General features: G+C 39.2%; 2 protein-coding genes across 2 annotated transcripts in view; one reads left to right on the forward strand and one right to left on the reverse strand.

Annotated features, from left to right (window-relative positions):
• Nucleotides 1-2,362: 2,362 nt before the first annotated feature.
• Nucleotides 2,363-16,156, reverse strand: PPWD1 (peptidylprolyl isomerase domain and WD repeat containing 1). The gene is made up of 11 exons (XM_039566995.1): nucleotides 15,990-16,156; nucleotides 14,528-14,630; nucleotides 13,855-13,955; nucleotides 12,504-12,624; nucleotides 10,094-10,541; nucleotides 9,338-9,528; nucleotides 8,643-8,832; nucleotides 7,476-7,657; nucleotides 4,833-4,914; nucleotides 4,079-4,261; nucleotides 2,363-3,077 (listed from the first exon to the last, which is right to left on the reverse strand). The coding sequence occupies exons 1-11, from the start codon at nucleotides 16,135-16,137 to the stop codon at nucleotides 2,934-2,936; spliced, it is 1,893 nt and encodes a 630-aa protein (XP_039422929.1). The 5' UTR covers nucleotides 16,138-16,156; the 3' UTR covers nucleotides 2,363-2,933.
• The window catches only part of CENPK (centromere protein K), a 30,761-nt gene continuing 26,646 nt past the window's right edge, over nucleotides 16,126-20,240 (forward strand). The window contains exons 1-2 of the mRNA XM_039566998.1: nucleotides 16,126-16,222; nucleotides 19,549-19,647. Of these exons, the coding sequence (XP_039422932.1) occupies nucleotides 16,220-16,222; nucleotides 19,549-19,647 (102 nt within the window). The 5' untranslated portion in view covers nucleotides 16,126-16,219. The remainder of the gene's footprint in view (nucleotides 16,223-19,548; nucleotides 19,648-20,240) is intronic.

The raw sequence follows: 20,240 nt of genomic DNA on the forward strand, positions 1-20,240 counted from the left end.
CTTCTATGAGTGCAGTGGTGTTATGTGAACATAAAGCAGGCATGATCAGTGTTAGTGTTTGTAGAGTAAACATAGTTTAGCATAGTAACAGGACCCTTTCAAGCCAGATTCACAACAGCTTCAGGAGTTGTTGGAGCTTTCAGTGAGAACGTGCTGTTTGTAAACAGAGAAGGATGGGTGAGTGATGTGATGTTTGGAGGCTGTCTTGGGCAAAGTGATCACAAAATGAGATTTTCCTTCTTGGAGAAGTAAGGACAGGGGTCAGCAGCTCTGCCACCTTGGACTTTCAGAGGGCAGAGTAGGGCCTGTTTAGGAAACTAGTTGAGAGAGTCCTTTAGGAGGTAGTCCTTAAGGGCAATGGAGTCCAGGAAGGCAGAAGGAAATCCCAGAGGTGCAGGAGCAGTGTCTCCCCAGGTGTTGAAAAATGAGGGCAAGGAGGTCAGCCTGGCTCAAGAGAGAGCTTTTGTTGGAACAGGTGGAGAGAGATTTTATAACCTCTGGAAGAAGGGGCAGGCAAAACTCAGCAGGACTAAAAGGATGCTGTGAGGTTATGCAGGAGGAAAATCAGAAGGGCCAAAGCCCAGCTAGAACTTGGTCTGACTACTGGTGAAAAAGACAATAAAAAATGTTTTTGCAAATACCTCAGCAACAAACTGAGGGCCAGTGGGAATCTCCATCCTTTATTGCATGCAGGGGGAAACAGTGACAAAGGTTTAAAAAAGGCTGAGTACTGAATGCCTTCATTTTAAGACACCAAGACACTACTAAATCATTTACCAACAGTCCTGGCTGACTGGGGAGGTGACTACAAGTTGGCAACTGTAACACCTATCTACAGGACGGGTCTGAAGATGAATCTAGGAAACTACAGGTCAGCCTAACCTTGGTGCCAGGGAAGGTCATGGAGCAGTTCATCCTAAGTGCCATCATGTGCAAAATAATCAGGGTTTGGGGCCTAAGCCAGCATGGTTTTGTGAAATGCAGGTCCTGCTTGACCTTGATGGAGCTAAAGCATGACACCAACCTGATCTCTTTCTATGGCAGTGTGCCACTCTTAGTGGATGAGAAAAGCCTGTGGATGTTGTCTGCTTGGACTTTACTAAAGCCTTTGACACTCTCTCCCACAGAATTCACGCAGAGAAACTGGCCACTCATGGCTTGGCTGGGTGCACAGTTCATGGCTTAAAAACTCTGAATGGCTGGGCCCTGAGAGTGGTGGTGAATGGAGTTACATCCAGCTGGTGGCTGCTCACAGGTGGTGTTTTGCAGGGCTCAGTATTGGAACCAGCACTGTTTAATACCTTTATTGATGATCAGGTGCACCCTCAGTTAAGTTTGTGCACAGCACCAAGCTGGGTGGGAGTGCTGATCTGCTGGAGGGCAGGAAGGCTCTGCAGAGGGATCTGGACAGGCTGGATCATGGGCTGAGGCCGATGGTGTGAGGTTCAACAAGGCCCAGTGCCGGGTCCTGCTCTTGGGTCACAACAACCCCAGACAGCACCACAGGATGGGGCAGAGTGGTTGGACATTTCCCAGTGGAAAGGGGCCTGGGCGTGCTGGTGACAGCAACTGAACATGAGCCAGGGTGTGCCCAGGTGGCCAAGAGGGCAAATGGCATCCTGGCCTGGATCAGCAATGGTGTGGCCAGCAGGACCAGGGCAGGGACTGTGCCCCTGTACTGGGCACTGGTGAGGCCACACCTCGAGTGCTGTGTCCAGTTCTGGGCCTCTCAATTCAAGAAGGACACTGAGGTGCTGGAGCAAGTTCAGAGAAGGGCGCTGGGGAAGGGTCTGGAGCACAAGTCCTGAGAGGAGCAGCTGAGGAGAAAAGGAGGCTCAGGGGAGACCTTTTACTCTCTACAACTGCCTGAAAGGAGGCAGTAGCCAGGTGGGGGTTGGTCTCCCAGCTAACTAATGACAGGACAAGAGGAAATGGCCTCAGATTACCACTGGACATTAGGAAAACCTTCTTCACTGAAATGGGGTCAGGTATTGGAAGAGAGTGCCCAGAGAAGTGGTGGAGTCACCATCTCTGGAAGTGTTCAAAAAACATATGGATATGTGGAGACATGGTTTAATGGTGAAGATGGTGGTGGTGCTGGGTCAATGCCTGGACTTACCGACCTTATCAGGTTTCTTCACCCTTAATGATGCTATGATTCTGTTCTGTAACTCTGTCAGGAACAGCTGACACAAAGCTTAGCTCAGATGATTATCACAGTTTAAAATAAATTAAGTATTTCAGTAGAAGCAGTAATGTTTGTAGGACTTTGGCTAAAAAATTAAGCCAGAAAAAAAGACTCACTAGGCTAAAATAAAAAGAAAGCAAACACTGAAAGAAAGAAATCACTGGAAATACCAAACAAATTGCAGAGGACTTTATACATTGGCATTTTAAGAGCTGATCGTTGCTCTTGGACATAGAAAACATCTACACAACAATTTTTAAAGAACAGAGGTAGATTACACTGTTTGCTTTTCATAGCAAACAGTATCAAAACTTAATCTAATTTTTGATATATGTACAAAGGATTGAGAAGTTTACTCAACTTAGTATTTCTGACCTTTTCCTTTGTCAAAGATTTCAGTATTGTGAAACATTAATCAAATATGGAAGATGCAAGTAAATGTGAAAACGTTACAAACACTATCATGGGACATCGTGGGGGTTTTTATCTTTAATTTTGCAAAGAAGAGATGCAAGAAAGACAGTACACTTTCTAAGAAACATGCAGATGTTTTTACTTTAAAATACAAAGTTACCAGAAATACAGAATTAGGGCACTTTAGGTACATTAAAAATAGTAGAACTGGTGATCGCTCTGTCCTGGTACTTACTGTATCTAGGAGCTATCAAAAATGTTTCCTAAGTCCATTTCTGGGTCCAACATGCTCAGGTTTTTTCTGCTTGAGCTGGAACCTTCAATGCCTGCCTTACTTCACTGTTATATTAATGATGCTGATATCCTCATAGGGTTTGTCGGTTTTGGGATTGACTTTGACATTTGAGATTCTCTGAACAACTTCCATTCCTTTAGTCACCCGTCCAAACACACTGTGCTTGTTGTCAAGCCATGGCTGTTTGAGAGCACAGAAGGAGAAAAAAGCATATTAAAATAGAAAGCAGCATGTAGATTAGGTACCAAAACAAAAGAGAGTACTGTAGATGGATATATTTCATATGTCCAGACTATGGAAGGTAACACCGTGTAAATATTAGCATGCAAGTAAATATTAGAATGCAGCTAACACATACTCAAATGCATTTGAACTTACTTTTTCAACTGCTTTCTTAAAGTACTACAGAGATCACATTCTACCAGTGCAGTTGCATGGTATAGTTTATTTTAAAGTGTATTCTCAGTTCACAGAAATGTTATTTTCAGTCTTATTTCATGGTATTTTCACAGAGCAATTTTAAGCGCCAGTACAGAATAACACCTAATTCAATATTCATATAGTATGCCCAATTTGAATACAGGCCCTGATACAACTTAATAAACCTCAGAACTATGGTGTTTTTTTAGAAAAAGGACACATGGCTTTGACGTGCTATAAGAATTCAGTGGTTTTAAGTGTTACCTTTAAGGATTTGGTTTTTATCTCTTAGATTCACATACCAAAATTTCCATTGTTGGTTCTGAAATTACACACAGATCAAATGAAATTTTCAAACCTGAACACTGGCTTTGTATAACTACAATTAGGCAATATTAGGGAGACATGCTGGCACCATATCCAAACCCCAATCAATCTAAGCAATACCTAGGTTTCCATCAAGTTTAAACCACTATTATTAATATAAGATACTCTAATAATACATAACTGCAAACATGCCTAGGAATTTTATACCACCCTCACTCCATTTAAAGGCATAAGGCCTCTTGATCACAAGTGATAAAGAAGTATTTCTGTCTCTTAACAGACAGGCTCAGTGAAGCCTACACAGTACACATTTTGTGCATCATTTATTTGCAAAATAAGTACTAATGTGTTCCTTTTTCCATGAGAAAAAAACTTGATTTTTTAATATCTAGGTAGCCTCTCAGGCCTTAAATTGAGCTTTTAATATTACTTACGGTTGGCACTACTGTTATAAAAAACTGGGATCCATTGGTATTTGGCCCTGCATTAGCCATGCTGAGTGTGTATGGTCTGTCATGTCGTAAAGTTGAATGAAACTCATCTTCGAATTCTCCTCCCCAAATACTTTCACCTCCCATTCCTGTACCAGTTGGGTCACCAGTCTGAATCATGAAACCCTGCACAGAAATGATACATTATCACATCATTGCACAGAATAAATAACCAGAAGTTTTATATGCTAGATGCCATTTTTTCAAACTTACCGCAAACCTTACAACAAAATGTGTTAAAAGTGGTGTGTAAGAAAGAAAACATTTAAGGCTTTTTTAAGTGTCTATCAAGTACTTGTGAAAAATCAAGTTTACTCACTACTCCTGCAAGTGAAGGACAGAAACCTGACTAACTCTACCTTTTGCAAATTCTTAGGCTCTATCACTTGATTCTGGTGCAACAGAAATAAGAAGCCTTACAAGAAAGGCCTTCTGACATGAAGCAAAGTTTTAATTCACAAGCAGAATAGCTGAACTGATCTTTCAATTTTCAGTTTTCTGCCACCTTATCAACTGCAGAACAACTACTACCACTTCAGTAAGTACTAAAGCTGCTTAGAGTTGTTCAGACTTTACAGGGAACTCTAAAGCCACTCCAACAATCCTGTGTGCAAAAGGGAAATGGAACTGTTAACAGAGGACTGACCATCAGAAAACATTACCTAAATTAACACAAGATTAACATGTTGCAAGTTACCTTGATGATACGGTGAATTATGTGTCCATTGTAGTAACCATTCCTGCTGTGCACACAGAAGTTCTCCACTGTTTTGGGGCACCTAAAATCATGTAACAGAAAACACAGGCTATGGTATTTGTCTGGTGAAAAGGCCATAAGGATTTCATCTGGGACTAAGACCCTGTTGTGCTGTGCAGTGTTTCAGCACTCTGTAGGAAGGGATTTCACCAAATAAGGTAAAAACAAATCTCCATGTCCTTAAACCCAGAGCTGAAAGGAAAAAGCTTGAGCAGTACAAAGCTGTGTGATTAAACACAGAGGCAGCAGTAGTGTTGATTATACAGGGATGTTCTAGCTGTAGCTGAGCAGGGCTTACACACTGTTGAGGCCTTTTCTGTACTTCATCCCACCCCAGCAGTGAGAAGGCTGGGGCTGTAGAAGGGGTTGAGAGGGGACCTGGCTGAGACAGCTGAACCCAGCTGACCACAGGGATGCTCCATTCCACATACAGGATCCTGTTCAGCACATAAAAGCCGAGGGAAAAAGCAGGGGACATGCACAGTAATGCTGATTTGCCCTCCCAAGTACCCACTACACGTGATAGAGCCCTGTTTTCTTGGAGATAGTACAACATCTGCCTGTCCATGTTCCTTGTTTTGCTTTGTTTGGGTGCATGGCTTTTGCTTTCCCTCTTAAACTTTCTGTACCTCAACTCACAAATATTCTCACTCTTACTCTTCCAGTGCTCCCCCATTCCACCAAGGAGGATGTGAGCAAGTGGTTCTGGGGGGCTTAGTTGCTGGCTAGGGTTAAACCATGGGAACCAGAAACCAAATCTGTCTCCCCAAGGCCTGGTTCAAGGCACCACTGACCCCAGCTTTCTACCTGCATTACTCGTTTCGTAGGTAAACTGTATTTGCTCCATAAGCAGAAAGTTGTTCATTCTTCTACCTCTACACTTCTTTTGGGATATACATGCAAAGGTATCAAGTGTTGCATGCAAGAAGTAAAAATGTAAAAATAAAAGTTTTATTACTATAGAACTTGCAGTCAGTAGGATCAGTTATCCTTGTCTGAAACTACTCATCAGCATTGTTTGGTGAAGAGATGGAATCTTATTGTTGATGAATAAAAAGGCCGAATCATTTCACTTTTGTGATTTGATTTTTTACTTCTGATAAGTTATTACCAAAGTGAAATTTTTTTACAATGGCTCTTCTGCTATTATAAAAACAATTAGTAGCCAGAGAAGATCTACACTCACAGGTTCACACACACATTTTCCCAGTAAGGAGAAAATGGCCTAGTTGAGTCCACAGCTCTTGAGTTACTCTACTCTAACTGTGAAAAGGAACATTAGCTTGGGTTTTAGTAACACTCTAAGCTACCTTGTGAAAAAGGGCACCAGTGGCATAACTAATGGAATAAACAAGATTATAGTCCCAGTTCTTGCTGAGCAGTATGTAGTCATTCACAACCTTATTTCACAATAAAATGACCAAAGAATTAAGGGCATACAGAGCCATATCCTACATGCTCTTCTTTAAAGTTTCAATCACATTAAAGAGATTTTAAGTTAAAGCCCAGCTGGGAGAAAAATACTACAACAAGGACAAACCTAACAATAACCAACCCTGGTAATACTGTATTTAATTTAAAATTGCATACAAAACATTGCAGTGAAGCACCTTGCAATACTGTGCGTGCAGATATGACACACTAGCATGACAATTAAAAAAAAAAAAAGAAAAGAAATAATGTAGCTTGGCCTGTCACTCGCTGGCAAGAGCTGTACCATTACTGCAACTTGTATGTTATAATTATTAATTCCAGAAACTAGAGCCTGGAGACACTGATGAAGACTGCAGTAAAAGTCTGGTAGCCCTACAGAGTAGAACTGAGGTTGCTTTACCTGTGCTTAGGACCAAACATGAATTTGTTTTTGGAGAAGCATGGAGTACATCTGCATGACTTAGGTTTCTATGTATAGCAATATATTATATAAATTTGGTGTTAAATGACAGAATATTTGCAATTTTTGCATCACAAAGAGATGATGACACACTGATTTCAGCAATTGTCATGCATAAAACTTTTCAAGTCTATGTCTGGTTTTGGACATACACAACACTAGTATTATATGCTGGTATAGATGTTGTATTGCTTTTAAAGGAGCTGCAATAACAAACTGTAGTACACTGGCCACATTTGGAAGTTGCAACTACTATTCTTCTGGCTTGCACAGATCTGCTGCCAAATCTACTGCAGCTGCCAACATTATCATTCTTTTTCAAGATTGATGCAAACAGCATTGCCTTAAAATACAGAGCTCATACAGAAGATTATCGTGACCTGTCCAAGAACAAAAGCTAAGAAAGGAAAAGCCTCCCTGAACCAATAACTAAATAAACCCAAATACAATTTCAAAAACTCCTGTACCCCAGACTATTATTTAGTCCTATTTTTACCCTACTTTATTTGTGTTTGTCAAGAGTCACATTCCTACCTTGGTGTATTAAGAAACTGTCAGGAAATAAAGACAGTAGAAAAAGGGGAAGAAAATAATTATTTCTAGCATAAGGTAAGTCTTGGATACTGCAACCACAAGGGACAGAAGAAAGCAACAACACTGAATCAACAGAAAAAATAGCAAATACATACTCAACAGGAAAAAGCTTGATATGAATATCTCCCATGCTTGTGTGGATGATGGCACTGTCTGACACTCTTTTGGGACCTTCTGCCTGAGTGGCTGCCATGACCTCTTCTTTAGAAGGTTTCTCATTAAATACATCTCTGTCAGAATCTGCACTCTTCGTGTCTTCTGGTTCACGTTTAGTAAACTGAAGCACAAAAGAACAGAAGGTTAACTGCTTTTTTCTTTTTTCCTCTTAAAATATACACCCGACACATCAATGTCATTATTCAACCCGCTGAACACGCAATTCAATTTGAAATGTACAAGGACAATTCATAGTCTATCCTTGCATTTCCATGTTGTATTACCAGCATTTCCACAGTCATAAATTCCAGTAAAACTACATGCAAATCCAAGTAATTTTTTATTATCTGTTATCTTTAAATTCTCCCCTTTACAACAGGAGTTCGCACTCGTTCAGCATCTTTTCTTTAAAAAGAGGAGGAGTATACCAGGTTATTCTGCTATACTCAGACAAAATTGGCAGGTTTTATGCCAAAAGATTTAGTTGTGCTACATACTTAAAATAAATCCTCTTATTCCAATACTGCATTAATATAAGACTACAGAAACCCAGCAAATTTAAGGCATAACAGACAGGCCAATCTCTAACCTCTATGGCTATGACCTCTCAAATCAGTTACTAACCACTCTGATATGGCTTGTCTGTTTGGTTCTCTCACCTAAAAACCAAACTGTGAACAGGAAGATGACTCCTGTCGTTTCTTGTTGCCTATAATGTCCTTAGGGTTTTTAAGTCCTGACACTGGTCTGAAATTTTTTTCTACTGTATTTTTTATGCATACAGTTAATTATTGTTTCTTTATAAGATCTGGTTAGTTTTTTAAATGTTCTTACTTAATTTTTTTTTCAACTAGAACAAAAGGATATAATCTTCTTAGGGGAATAAAAATTTATGAAAAAATTACAACTGTTTCTTGGTAATGTATAGATAGTTCAAGATAAAAATTCTAGAATATACTTGCAATATAAAGGAACTCCTTTACATAAGCTGCATTTGCAACCGCTCAAGACAAAAAGTACTAGAAAGGCGCAAGGAGAGAAAAAAAAATGATGTAGAGAAAACATCAATACAAGAATGGAGCTATTTAAATAGAAACGGCACACACCATGTAAAACCTATTTTTTTTAAAAGCTGTGCAGATTACTGTTGGATCTGCCTGAACATTCTGGAGAACAGGATTTTCAGATGCCTTCATCTCTATAGTGATCGCAGCACGATGTTTCTTTGCTACTCCTTGGAACAAAGCCAGTTGCATCATTCTGATGTTCTCTTGTTTTCCCAAGATACGAATACACCTGAAGTACAAGATGTAAAGAGGTGTAACTGTCAGCTGCTCACAGAGAATGTCTCATTTCTGTTAGACCCAAAGCAAAATTCCAAAATCCTCTCAAAATCATTACTTATGATTACTTAGAATCATTATTTATGATGTTTCTCTATTCAAAATTGTTACCTTAATATACCAGTCAGCCTCTTTACGTAATAAAATCCCAACTAAATGATCCACTTTTACTTAATGTTATCTCATCCAGTTAGCCAGAGGCTAATTAATTAATTACACATTTTTAATACATACATGCTTGCCCATGTTTTCTCCTCATCTGACTAAGCTTTAATCTGCAATGACTCTTTACAAAGAATGGGAGTACCTTCTCTACAGTCTAATGTAAGGCTCTCAAATAACAACACAAAAAGATTAGACACCTCCACAGGTATATCAAGCTTTAAATATGCTACAAATTTGACTGAATAAAGACTTTAAAACAGAAACTTATCTCAGTATGTGTCACTGGAACTTACCTGTTAGTTTCTACATTTATGACCTTAATGCCCAACATTGTTCCATAGAGAACGAAGTGTCCAGTTTCATCAAAAATTATATTAATTAGTCTTACTGCATCCACTTTCTCCAGCTCACGCTCAACTGCCATACGTCGGCCAAACTCCATGTCAGGCAGTTGTTGTCTCATCTGCTGAAGTTCAGTAAACATCTACAAAAAAAAACCCCAGCACTACTATATTAACATATTTTAAACTTTTTATCCTGTAAAACACTGATTCACATGATTAGAAAACACCGAATTCAAGTGAGATTACTCCACTCAAACTTAACTGAAGGATTTAAATAAATACAAGTAATACTCTCTTTATTTTAATGACACAATAGGCATGTTGTAAGACTATGCTTAGGCATATGAAAGTGCATAGTTGTCTAACAAATTCCTTAGAAGATGACAAATTTAATTCATTAGTATTATGTTACTTGAAATGGGCATTTTCCATAATTGCTTTCAGGTAATCTAGCAGCATGAAAATACAGATGAAAATCAACAACTCTGTTTCACTATGTAGGTAACAAACATCAGTAAGTATTCGTTTTGGGGCAAAGCAATCTAAGAGACAAGCAAGAGAACACAGAAGGCCTTTTTTGCAAGAAAAATATAGGAAGGAAGCTTGCCTTTAGAAATAAATGATAGCTTAGGTGAATGTGCTGGCAAACAAATTCAAGTAAGTAGAGAAAACATTTCAAAGGAAGACAAACAAGACAAAACTCACACTCAGAGATTCATCAAAGACTCTCATGAGCTTTCCTGTCAGAAAACGAAAAATTCTAACTTTTCTGTCAGACCCAAGAGTGGCCATTTTCTTGCCATCAGGTGAAAAACTTATACTGGATGGGTAAGCCTTGCATTTAGCAAATTCATATAGATCAGTATCTGTTTTGTACTCCCAGTTCACATTCTTGGGAAATTTATATTCATGAGGAGTACCAGTCCAGTACTCAATCATTCCAGACTTGTCAGAAGACACAACGACTTTGTAGACAGGGTTCAAGCGTATCTGAGTAAGCGGGGACATATGGAGTTTATCAAAAACATGAAGTGGCTGGTTATTTCCTCGTCCATCATATATGAATATTTTTCCTGTGCTTTTCTCAGATGTTGCAACAGAAGATATGGCATCTCCAGGGCAATATACCCATTCACACTGGCCAGGGTGGTAGCTGCAACAAAGAGTTGAAAGAAAAAAAAAAATTAACATAAGGAATGATTTTAATTAGGCAAGAGTCAAGTTATGCGGTAAACTTGAAATCAAACATCAGAAGTAAATTTTAAACTTTATTTACTAGTTTTGCTAATACATATCTTGCTAATATTCAGCATATTATAGACAAGCTTTACCAAGCATTACCACTCAGTGGATAACTACCAATTTCTGTTGCTTCCATATTGTTTTATAAAGAGGCTGTGATAGCCAAAGTAGCAAGCAGGTAAAAAGGAGGAATAAGGCTGGAAATCCAGACAAAAAGCCCAAGTGGCATTAATAGTACTCAACTTATATGAGTCAATACCATTTCTCTTCCATCTGTTAAGTGAGTAATGACTCAGTAGAAATGAAAACAACTGCATCTCTGCCATACATTTATGGGAAAGTTCAACTAGATCTTGCCAGAAAAAAACCCACAAAACAACAAAAACCCCAAGAACTGATATAAAGAAAATTAAGACAATCCCCCTATACTCAATAAGGGTTGTGAATGCATTTAATAAAGAACTAATTTGCTACTTGCAAAAGTGTACTCTACAAACAAAACAAGCCAGAGATACAGTCAATAATGTAAGTTATGTCTGTTTTAAAGCCTGTAAGCAAAGATTCTGAAAAACAGAACTCAAATGAAACAGGAAACATCAAGAAAATATTTATACAGTCTCCATAGGAAACTCAGGTTTAGCTCCTTTCGCAAATCAAACTAACAGATGCTGAAGGACTGATGATATTCTGACATTATGACAGACACTAATAATTTGGATTTTCAGTGTCTGTCGGCAAAGAGAAACAAACAGTCTCTGGTTCATTAGAAAGAATACGATCAAATAAATAAATATGAAATCTCTGCAGGAATAGCCAAACTTCTCCAGATCACTGGTGGAACCATAAAGCACGGGGATTTGAAAAGAAACACACTGTACAGATTAGTTAGAACTGGAAACCTCTGCCGATCAGGGCTGTTTTTTTGAGTATTATTTTATTTTTTCTATGATTTTACCAATTAGGTAGTAACAGTACAGGGCTGCTAAGTCAAAAATACCAGCAAAACCGAAAGATTAAGCCTAAATGGAATTTTTCCAGAACAGACAGCCAAGAGGGAAAAAATTTCTATAGGTGAAGTACATTATCTGGAGGATGATACTAAAACTACAACTAGCAAAGCAGATAGCATAAGCTTTTATTAGATGTTCCTATGTAAAAGCTATTTTCCCTACCTTTATACTTCTATTCAGCTTCAAAATTAACCAGTACACAGTAGACTATGAAGAAGATGTTTTCCAATTCTAAAAGGCTTATGGAGAAATCAGTATTTCTACTGTTCATGATGCAGCATTCATTGATCCTCCAGCCTTTCAAATCCGCTCTTTTAACAGTGTGGGGATTGTTTTTCCCTGGTATTGTTACAATTCCAGTAACATCCATTCCTATTTCTCCCAGATCCTTTAGCTACATACTGAGTAAGGACAGAAATGCTACAAGATTGAAGAAAGCAACAAAATTGCTTCTAGCAGAAGGAAATTGTGTTCATGAAAACAAATAAGACAATACAACAGGCCAAATCCCTTCTCTAATGGAACTATGAGTGTACTGTAATTTTTAAATTCAGTACCAAACAACAGAAAGAAATTATGCCTAAATATTTGAAGAAACACCACATCTTTCTGCATAATATTTATTAACAGCAGGGAAGCGCCTTTCCTACTCATCTCTTCTACTGCTGCAGTCGTAATTTTTCCTATTAGTCAGGTGGTCCCTAGCCATTGAAATCATTTCAGACAATGCAATTTACTCAGCTTCATCTGACTGGGGCATGGGGGAAGGGGAATAACTCAAGAACCTCATGTTATTGACTTACCTCTTAGCAAAACAACCCCCACTTAAAATCTCGAACACTTCCAAGAAGCAAGTAACTTACCCAAGTTTCAGCATGTTGATCATGTCAAAGTTGACTACATCAAACACCTTCATTGCTTTGTCATCTCCAACGGAACAGAATAATGCCCCCTCTGAACTAACAGCAATACTCTCAATAACACCTGTGAATTAAGTTGAGATACTATTAAGAAATGGGAAAGGACATCCTTAATTTCAGTATTACACAGGGAGAACCCACAGAGGTTTAAACCTGTTTCCCAACTGTTTTGTCACCTTTTTCAGTTAAAACCTGACTTCAATAAAAAATTATTTAAAAAAAAAAAGTTCACAAAACAATACTTTATACCCTATCAGTATTTAGACGCAGGTATGTGATAATGAACAATTTACCATAAACATAAGTAAAAGATTACAGTAGCAATTAGTTCAGTTCAAAATGTTGATTTTAGAAAACTGAGAACACTATGATGGGGTAAACACCATGTGCTCCTCAGCTTGCATCTCTCAACAGGGTAAAAGCAGCAGAACTCTGTAGACTATTATACCCATGATACTGAAAATTACTCTGCAATTGAGCCTTCCATAAATTTCTCACAATGCTGATTTTCACATGGTAGATTTTGTTCTCACATTTTGCTTCTGTATATAATAAGAACCTGATAGCTAAGATCAACAACCTACTTTAGTATGTCTTGTAACTCTAAAAGGAATATACTTTTTCTACCTATTATTAAATATTTTCCTTATTGTAACATTGTGGCATATCAAACTGGACTTTTTTCCTTCAGGCATATCATAATATCTAATACCATTGAGAACCTCATTTTCTGTCCAGCCTATTTAATCCTTAGTAGTGTTGAAGAGCTTTGTGTACTTATTAGTTCAGGAAATTGGGTTAAAAAAAAAAGTTTTTCCTAATTGCAATTCAGCTGATAATTACAACAATAATGCAGAATTTACTCTACAGTTACAATAACTCTAGATGAAAATAATCACTTTTTTTCCATACTGCCAGGGGAAAAAAAAAAAGTAAGGCATTGAGGTACCCTTATTTAAAGCAACATATTTTTAAACTTCTCTGGATTTTATGAACCATGTTATGCACTTTGTTCACTTATGTCCCAGATATTCTCCCCACAGGCAGGGCATAAGGGTGTAGTGGATCCGCACAAGCAGAGTCCCACATGCTTCATTCTCATCCTATCCCTGCTGGAGCTTAGGTGCAAAATATAACAGGACAGAGGAATAAATGGAAGATAGGTAAACATCATTTAATCTTTGACTGCACTAAAGGAATCCCAAAATCTCTCTATTTGCACTCTCTTCAAACAACAAAGAGCAAGGGGGAGGAAAAAGGGAGGTCTTTTAGAGAGGCAAGAGCAACTTCTCACCCAGGTGACTTCGGAAGTGTTTAACAAACTCAATCCCTTCTTCTATTTTCTTCCAGAATTTTACATGTCCATCGTGACTGGCTGTTATGATAAAATCTGTCCTAAAATTATAACAGAAAAATAAAAACAAGTAAACAGATACATACATTATGCGCTTTCCCACTGGGCACTAATTTGCACTATGATTAACACTGTACAGAAAATGAAATCTCAAGAAATTACTGTGACAGTTTGTCTGAATAGGTACTATAACTCCTGGAAAAAAACAGGTATTTTGGTGCATTTGGATTAATTTATGAAAAATCACCGCCTAAACTAAGAAAACATATAACTCTATCCTTTTTGAATATGTATATGTAACTCCTATTTTAATTGTGTGTGTGTGATCTCAGCAGTTCTGGTGAATGGTACTTTTTCAGAGGCAGTCAGTCGATCTTATTCTTAAAATGCACATTTTAACAAGGATTTTAAGACCCTCCTTTAGTCTATACAAACAATTTTTATCTTGCTTCTAGGTAAGCCACATAGCTTTTAAAAAACCCCCCACCACCCTTATCATACCACCTCAGCACATTGTAACTTTCCATTATAAAGTGTCTACAATGAAAACTTGTTAGCATATACAAAAATACATCCCTGACGAAGAAATACAATGGAAAACAAAAATACTTACTTAGTACATGCTACGTGTGTAATAACATCTCTGTGCATGTAACTGCGTTCATACATCGAAGCTGATGGTAGATTTTCAAGATAAACGTGTTCAAATTCAAGAACTACACAGAATAAAAAGAAAAATCTGAAATTTTTTTTCATAAAGGTACATCTAGTTTCTGTTCTCTTTTACTTATCCTGGTATTGCTTACTCATATTTTAGTCAAAAATATGCGGGATTTTGTGCAAACATAATTAAAGGGCTTTTAACTCTAGCTTTCCACTGAGACTTACACATTTTCCATGGACTAAAGCCACTCAAATGCTGCTTTAACTCATATAGTTCTCTCCTTTTAAAGCAACTGTCACCTTAATTGTCTTAATGGTAAAAAAACCCCAAAAAACAAAGTCAACAGTTTTTAAGTTACTGCCAGAAAACAGAAGACCACCTGAACCTCATTTCATTCTAAACCCACAGGTACCCCTGTTGTTTTTACAAGATTTGTGGTCCCACACAAGTCTTGTAGTCTAAATTCTAACTGCTGGTACCCATGCTGGTACCCACCTACTTAATTGTTTAACTGGCTGACCTAAAATAATCTGATTTTGAGCTTTGTCTCTGATTTTTAGATCCTACTCATTAACAGCTGGGCAATGGCATTTTTTACTGAACCTGCAGGTTTACATCTGCTGAACGTTGTCAAAGTCATATTTACTTTACAGTGATACCCAGACAGCTAAGAGTTGCTGCACAGAGCAATACCACATGCCAAAATACAGCCTAGAGGCTTCTACTGCTCATCCAGCTTAGGGCAGTGATCTGAAAGACGGATTAATTCCACAGCCGTAAACAGCACAGCTTCAGCCTGCACAGCAGGGCTCTTAGCCTGAAAGTTTCCTCCAGAGGAAGCAAAAGCCACAGAATCATAGAATGTTAAGGAGCTAGAATAAGCCTTAAATACCATCTAGTCCCAAGCCGCCTCCTACTAGATCAAATTGCTCAAAGCCTTATTCAACGTGGCTTTGAACACTGCCAGGGTTGGGGCACCCAAAATATCGCTGAGCAACCTGCGCCAGTACCTCACCACTCTTCCAGTAAAGTATTATTTTCCCTATAGCTAACGTCAATTTCCCCTCTCTGTCTGCACCCATTACTCCTTGTGCTGTCACTACAGTGCCTGCCGAAGAGTCCCTCTCCGGCTTCCTTGTAAGCTCCTATAGACACTGGAAGGTTGCTATGAGTTCTCCGAGTAACCTTCTCTTCTCTAGGCTGAACGGCCACAACTTTCTCAGCACTTGAGACCCTCGCCCTGTAATTCCGCACCCGAGGGGATCCCTCACAGCGCGGTCATTTTACATGCGAAACACCGATTCAGGATACGGTCTGCTCTCACCCCGTGGCCACTCCCGCCCGGCGGGGCCTGGAGGCGATCTCACCGCCCCGGACCCCATTCGGGGCAGCGCTCCGCTCCTCCCCTTACCTCTCCTCTTCTTCGCCTGCGCGGCCTCCCCCGGGAGCGGCCCAACCCAGCGTTCCTCCTCATCCTCCTCCTCCGCTATCGCCGTGTCCCCACCGCCCGCCACCACCTCCTGCTGCTTTCGCTTGCGCTCGGGCTCGGCGGACGCCATGATGCCGACGTCACAGCCCCGCGCCGCGCCAGGCGCTCTGCGAGTGACGTAGGCGCCGCGGAGCAGACGGCGGGAAACGGCCATGGTAGTAACGGGCGGGAATGGGCGGCGGGAGAATCCCGGATGGATCCCGGCGCTTGGGGGGATCCTGGCGTTTCGATACCCCGGGCCTGGGGGGGCTCTCGGCCTCTGGGGCCGCGGAGCTCCTTTGTAGGGAGGGCTCTGGCTTCCCGGCTGGGAAGGGGCGATGTTCACCCCTCGCCTGTGAGCGGGGGTTGCCCGCCTCACGGCCTCCCGCCGCTGTTGTGTTGCAGGGGTTCGTGTCGGGGGCGCGGGAGCTCTCTGTCTCACCGCTTTCGCGATCTTATTTGTACCCTGTCTATGTTTTGCTTCCCATGGTGCCTTCGTGTCTCTTTCACAGACCCGCTGTCAGTCTCCTCTCCTCTCCCGTCTTGGTCCCGCAATTGGTCGTTTTATGCTTGGTCGCATGACGCGTTTCGGTTTCTTAATGTTTATAAGTATATGAGGGGACAGTGCCAAGAGAATGGATGGATTCAGGCTCTTTTCGGTGTTTCTGAGCAATAGGACGAGAAGCAATGGGCAGAAACTGATGCACAAGAAGTTCCACCTGAACGTGAGGAAGAACTTCTTTAATGAGTGACTGAGCACTGGAATAGGTTGCCCAGAGAAGGTGTGGAGTCTCCCTCACTGGAGATATTCAAGCACCATCTGTACACAATCCTGTGCCATGTCCTGTGGGATGACTCTGCTTGAGCAGGGAGGTTGGACAAAATGACCCTCTGTGGTCCCTTCCAACCTGACTGATGCTGTGATTTTTTCATAAAGCCTTGCTTAGTGTAGAGCCTGCACTTGGGACTGTGTGTATTTTTTACCTAATTATGTAGTCTGGAAGATATTAGTATTAATGCTAAAACAGCCTTCAGTTGTCATGTATGGCATGAAAATAGAAATGTAGTTTAACCATACTGAAATAGGGAAAACTGCAAGCTACAAGAAAATAGCATCTGAAAGTGACACTTGAGCGTGTATACTCTGTAAGGTAGTTAAGAGCACAGCATTAAGGACTACAAACTGTTAGTTTGGCTTGTGAGAGCCCTGTCATGTCTCACAATATGTACATTTCAAAATGTGTGAAATCCATCTGGAAATTTAAAGTCAACAACAATAGTTGTTGTTGTAATCAGTTTTGTGTGATGGAGTTTTTTCTGGCTTTCTCTTCAGAGTTTTATTTCATACAATGCTTTCATGGTGATGAACTGTATTATTGCAGGGGACACAGGGGGAATAGTTTTTTATCCCACTCCAAGACCCCTTCCAGATTTCCACAGCCTGGGGTTCTTTTTCTCCCCCTCCTTTTTTTTCTTCTGCCTCCCCACTATCCCCCCAGTCCCTCTTTGTTTGCCTCCTTTTAACAGTTTTCTGTCTGAGGAAAAACTAAGAATGCTTGGTTTCTTTCTTAGTTTCTTCTGGGCAGTGTTTGCTGGAGGCATTTCAGAAGTCTTAATAAATTATGTGAGCTGTTTCTGTTTTATATTATGGAGACATTCCAAGGCTCTTTAGAAGATAATGATTTTCCTTTGCAAAAACTATGCTCATTAGTTCTTAAAAGATTATGGTAACCTACATTTTGTAGTGTTCCGTTTTTAATTATGGATGCAACTAATTTTCCAGAAAGGCTTAGTAGAAGTATTGGCTACCTCTGAGTTCTCTTGTGTAATTCCAGCATTCACTGAGATATTCTGATTTTCTTTCCTCATCCACTTTACTATGAGGTACTTGAACTTTGGAAGTACTAGCTGAATATTTTACTCCTTTTAAATTGGGTTTTTGACATAATTTTCTCTGTGTTTTTGTTCTGAAAAAGAACAAAAGATTGAGTTAGTAATTTGTGCATCAATAAGAAGGTGGAGAGGTGTAATTCTTCTTTAGATCTTTATCTATTTTTAATGTTTCAATTTAATCTCAATCTGTTTGGTGGTCTTAGTGATCCACTAAGGTACTTTTAAAGGCTTCCTGCATCTGGTACATCTAGCCTGTTTGTTGTTGTCCCTTGAAAAAAAAATTTTGGCCCTTCTTATTTTTCCCCTGTTAATTGCTGATGTCATTCAGGTATGACACTTTACCGTGCCATAAATTGAGTCTCTCCTGATGGGAGAGAATTTGCTGAAAGTCCTTGCAAGGAGTTTAAAAGATAAAGCGAGACGTCTTCTGTAGTTTCAGTGCTTCCAGATAGTTGTTTATTAAGTCTTATCAGAGGAACTGAGCCACTAGCGTGACCCAGATACAGCATGGAAGGAGGAAAAGTAGGAGTGAGAGAGAGCAATTATCAAGATTTACACAGCCTTTTAAAGATATTTTAACTAATAGTCACTAAAAACATACATTATTTTCACTTTCTTACCAATTATTCAGTAACACGGACAGGAACTGTGGAATTTTCTATCCAATCATTCCAAACTACTTTTACTGCAGAATATGGAGTATTAGAAGAAGGAGAAGAAGGTCTAGAGAACAACAACAATCCTCCATTTTGATATTTTTTACTCTTATCTATTTACTGTAAAGAGAAGCCTAAAAGCTCTAAATTTTTCACCCTGTGACAATCTTACATAGTAGTCTATCACCTAATTCACACCACTGTATTTTCTAGTTGTTGTCTGACTGTTGGTAATTTTTTCCAAGGTTTAAAGCTATACCAGTGTTGTCCAGGGGGGTAAAAACCCTTAAAAACAGGCAGAGAAATATTCTCGGCACTCTGGGTTCCTACAAGGTATCTCTTAATTGAGATAATTAGGATTCAATTTCTGAATTTGTATGTGTTTGTTTCTGACCCAACAGTTTCTCAAAGTTTTTAATTTAACTTGGGTTGATTTTTCTTTGGCTGTCCAGATGCCCTATCTTTCAGGTTCTTTTGTTTGTTTTTCTAGTAACTTTGAGGATGCTTAATATAAATATTCTGAATTCAAATGAAGGAGAAATAGATTAGTACATTTACTGACAGAGCAGAAGTAACTGCTTAAAAAGTCTGCAGATATATGGAGGTAGAGTGTGTCTTTGTAGATATGAGAGTCTCTTATTGTTTCTATATTAAAGTTCTTGAAAAATAAAAAAAGCCTTTGCAGATAATCAAAGCAGTTAAGAAAATTTAGCACTTGTCATTGAGTTTTAAAAGTAAATTATTAGTGTCTTCTAATTTTACTTAGTTGTATAGTTAGCTGATTTTACTTAATGACTGGGTGCTTTCTAGAGCTACAGGGGAGTTAGCTAAAAGCTTTGGATTAAGGGAGTTTATTCTGTTACATAGTTGATCTGAAGTGGCAGATACGATTTGGTAACCAATATCAGTTATTGTAGATCTATATGGTAACTGTTCTATTTGCTTGTTAATAGGCTGTCTGTTTACCAGAAATCGCTAACGCAGGTGGTCCTGTAAATTACAAGGAAGAACTCGTGGAGGAATGTGAGAGTATTTGGAAGCAGATGGAAGAGGTATGTAAATGTAATTGATAGACCAGATTTATTATAAACCTTTCACAGAATTATTTTATTCACCAGATGCTTGCCCCAATCCCTCCAAAGAAACCATTTCAATAAAACCAAACCAACAAACAACCCCCCCCCAAAAAAACCCCCACCAATAGAAAACAAACCAACCAAAAAAAACCCAAACAAACAAAAGAAAAACAACAAAAAAAAAAAAAGAAAAAAGATCTTCAGAAAGTTCAAAGGTAGAAGTGCTGGCAGGGGTGAAGAATGCCTTGTAGTGTCAATGTGCTGATGTTATGAGTTAGTTAGCATTGGAGCATATGTTAAAAGTTTGGAAAATTAAACAATTTACTTCTGTTGTGGTAGTACCAGCATGCTGAGACCCTTCTGTCTTTAGTCTCACAAAAGATGGGATTCCAGTTCACATGTACTTTGGCTCTTAAAGGAGAGAGAGAATAGGGAAGAGAGAGAGGCAGAGGAGGACAATGATGTTTGCATAGGCTTATGTAAACTGACAGTTACATTGTCATGGTTAATATTTCTCTCTGATACATGGTGCAGTATGCTAACAATAACACTTTAGGGCTGGTTATTTT

This window comes from Corvus cornix, chromosome Z, assembly GCF_000738735.6.
Source record: "Corvus cornix cornix isolate S_Up_H32 chromosome Z, ASM73873v5, whole genome shotgun sequence".
Classification (NCBI taxonomy): Eukaryota; Metazoa; Chordata; class Aves; order Passeriformes; family Corvidae; genus Corvus; species Corvus cornix.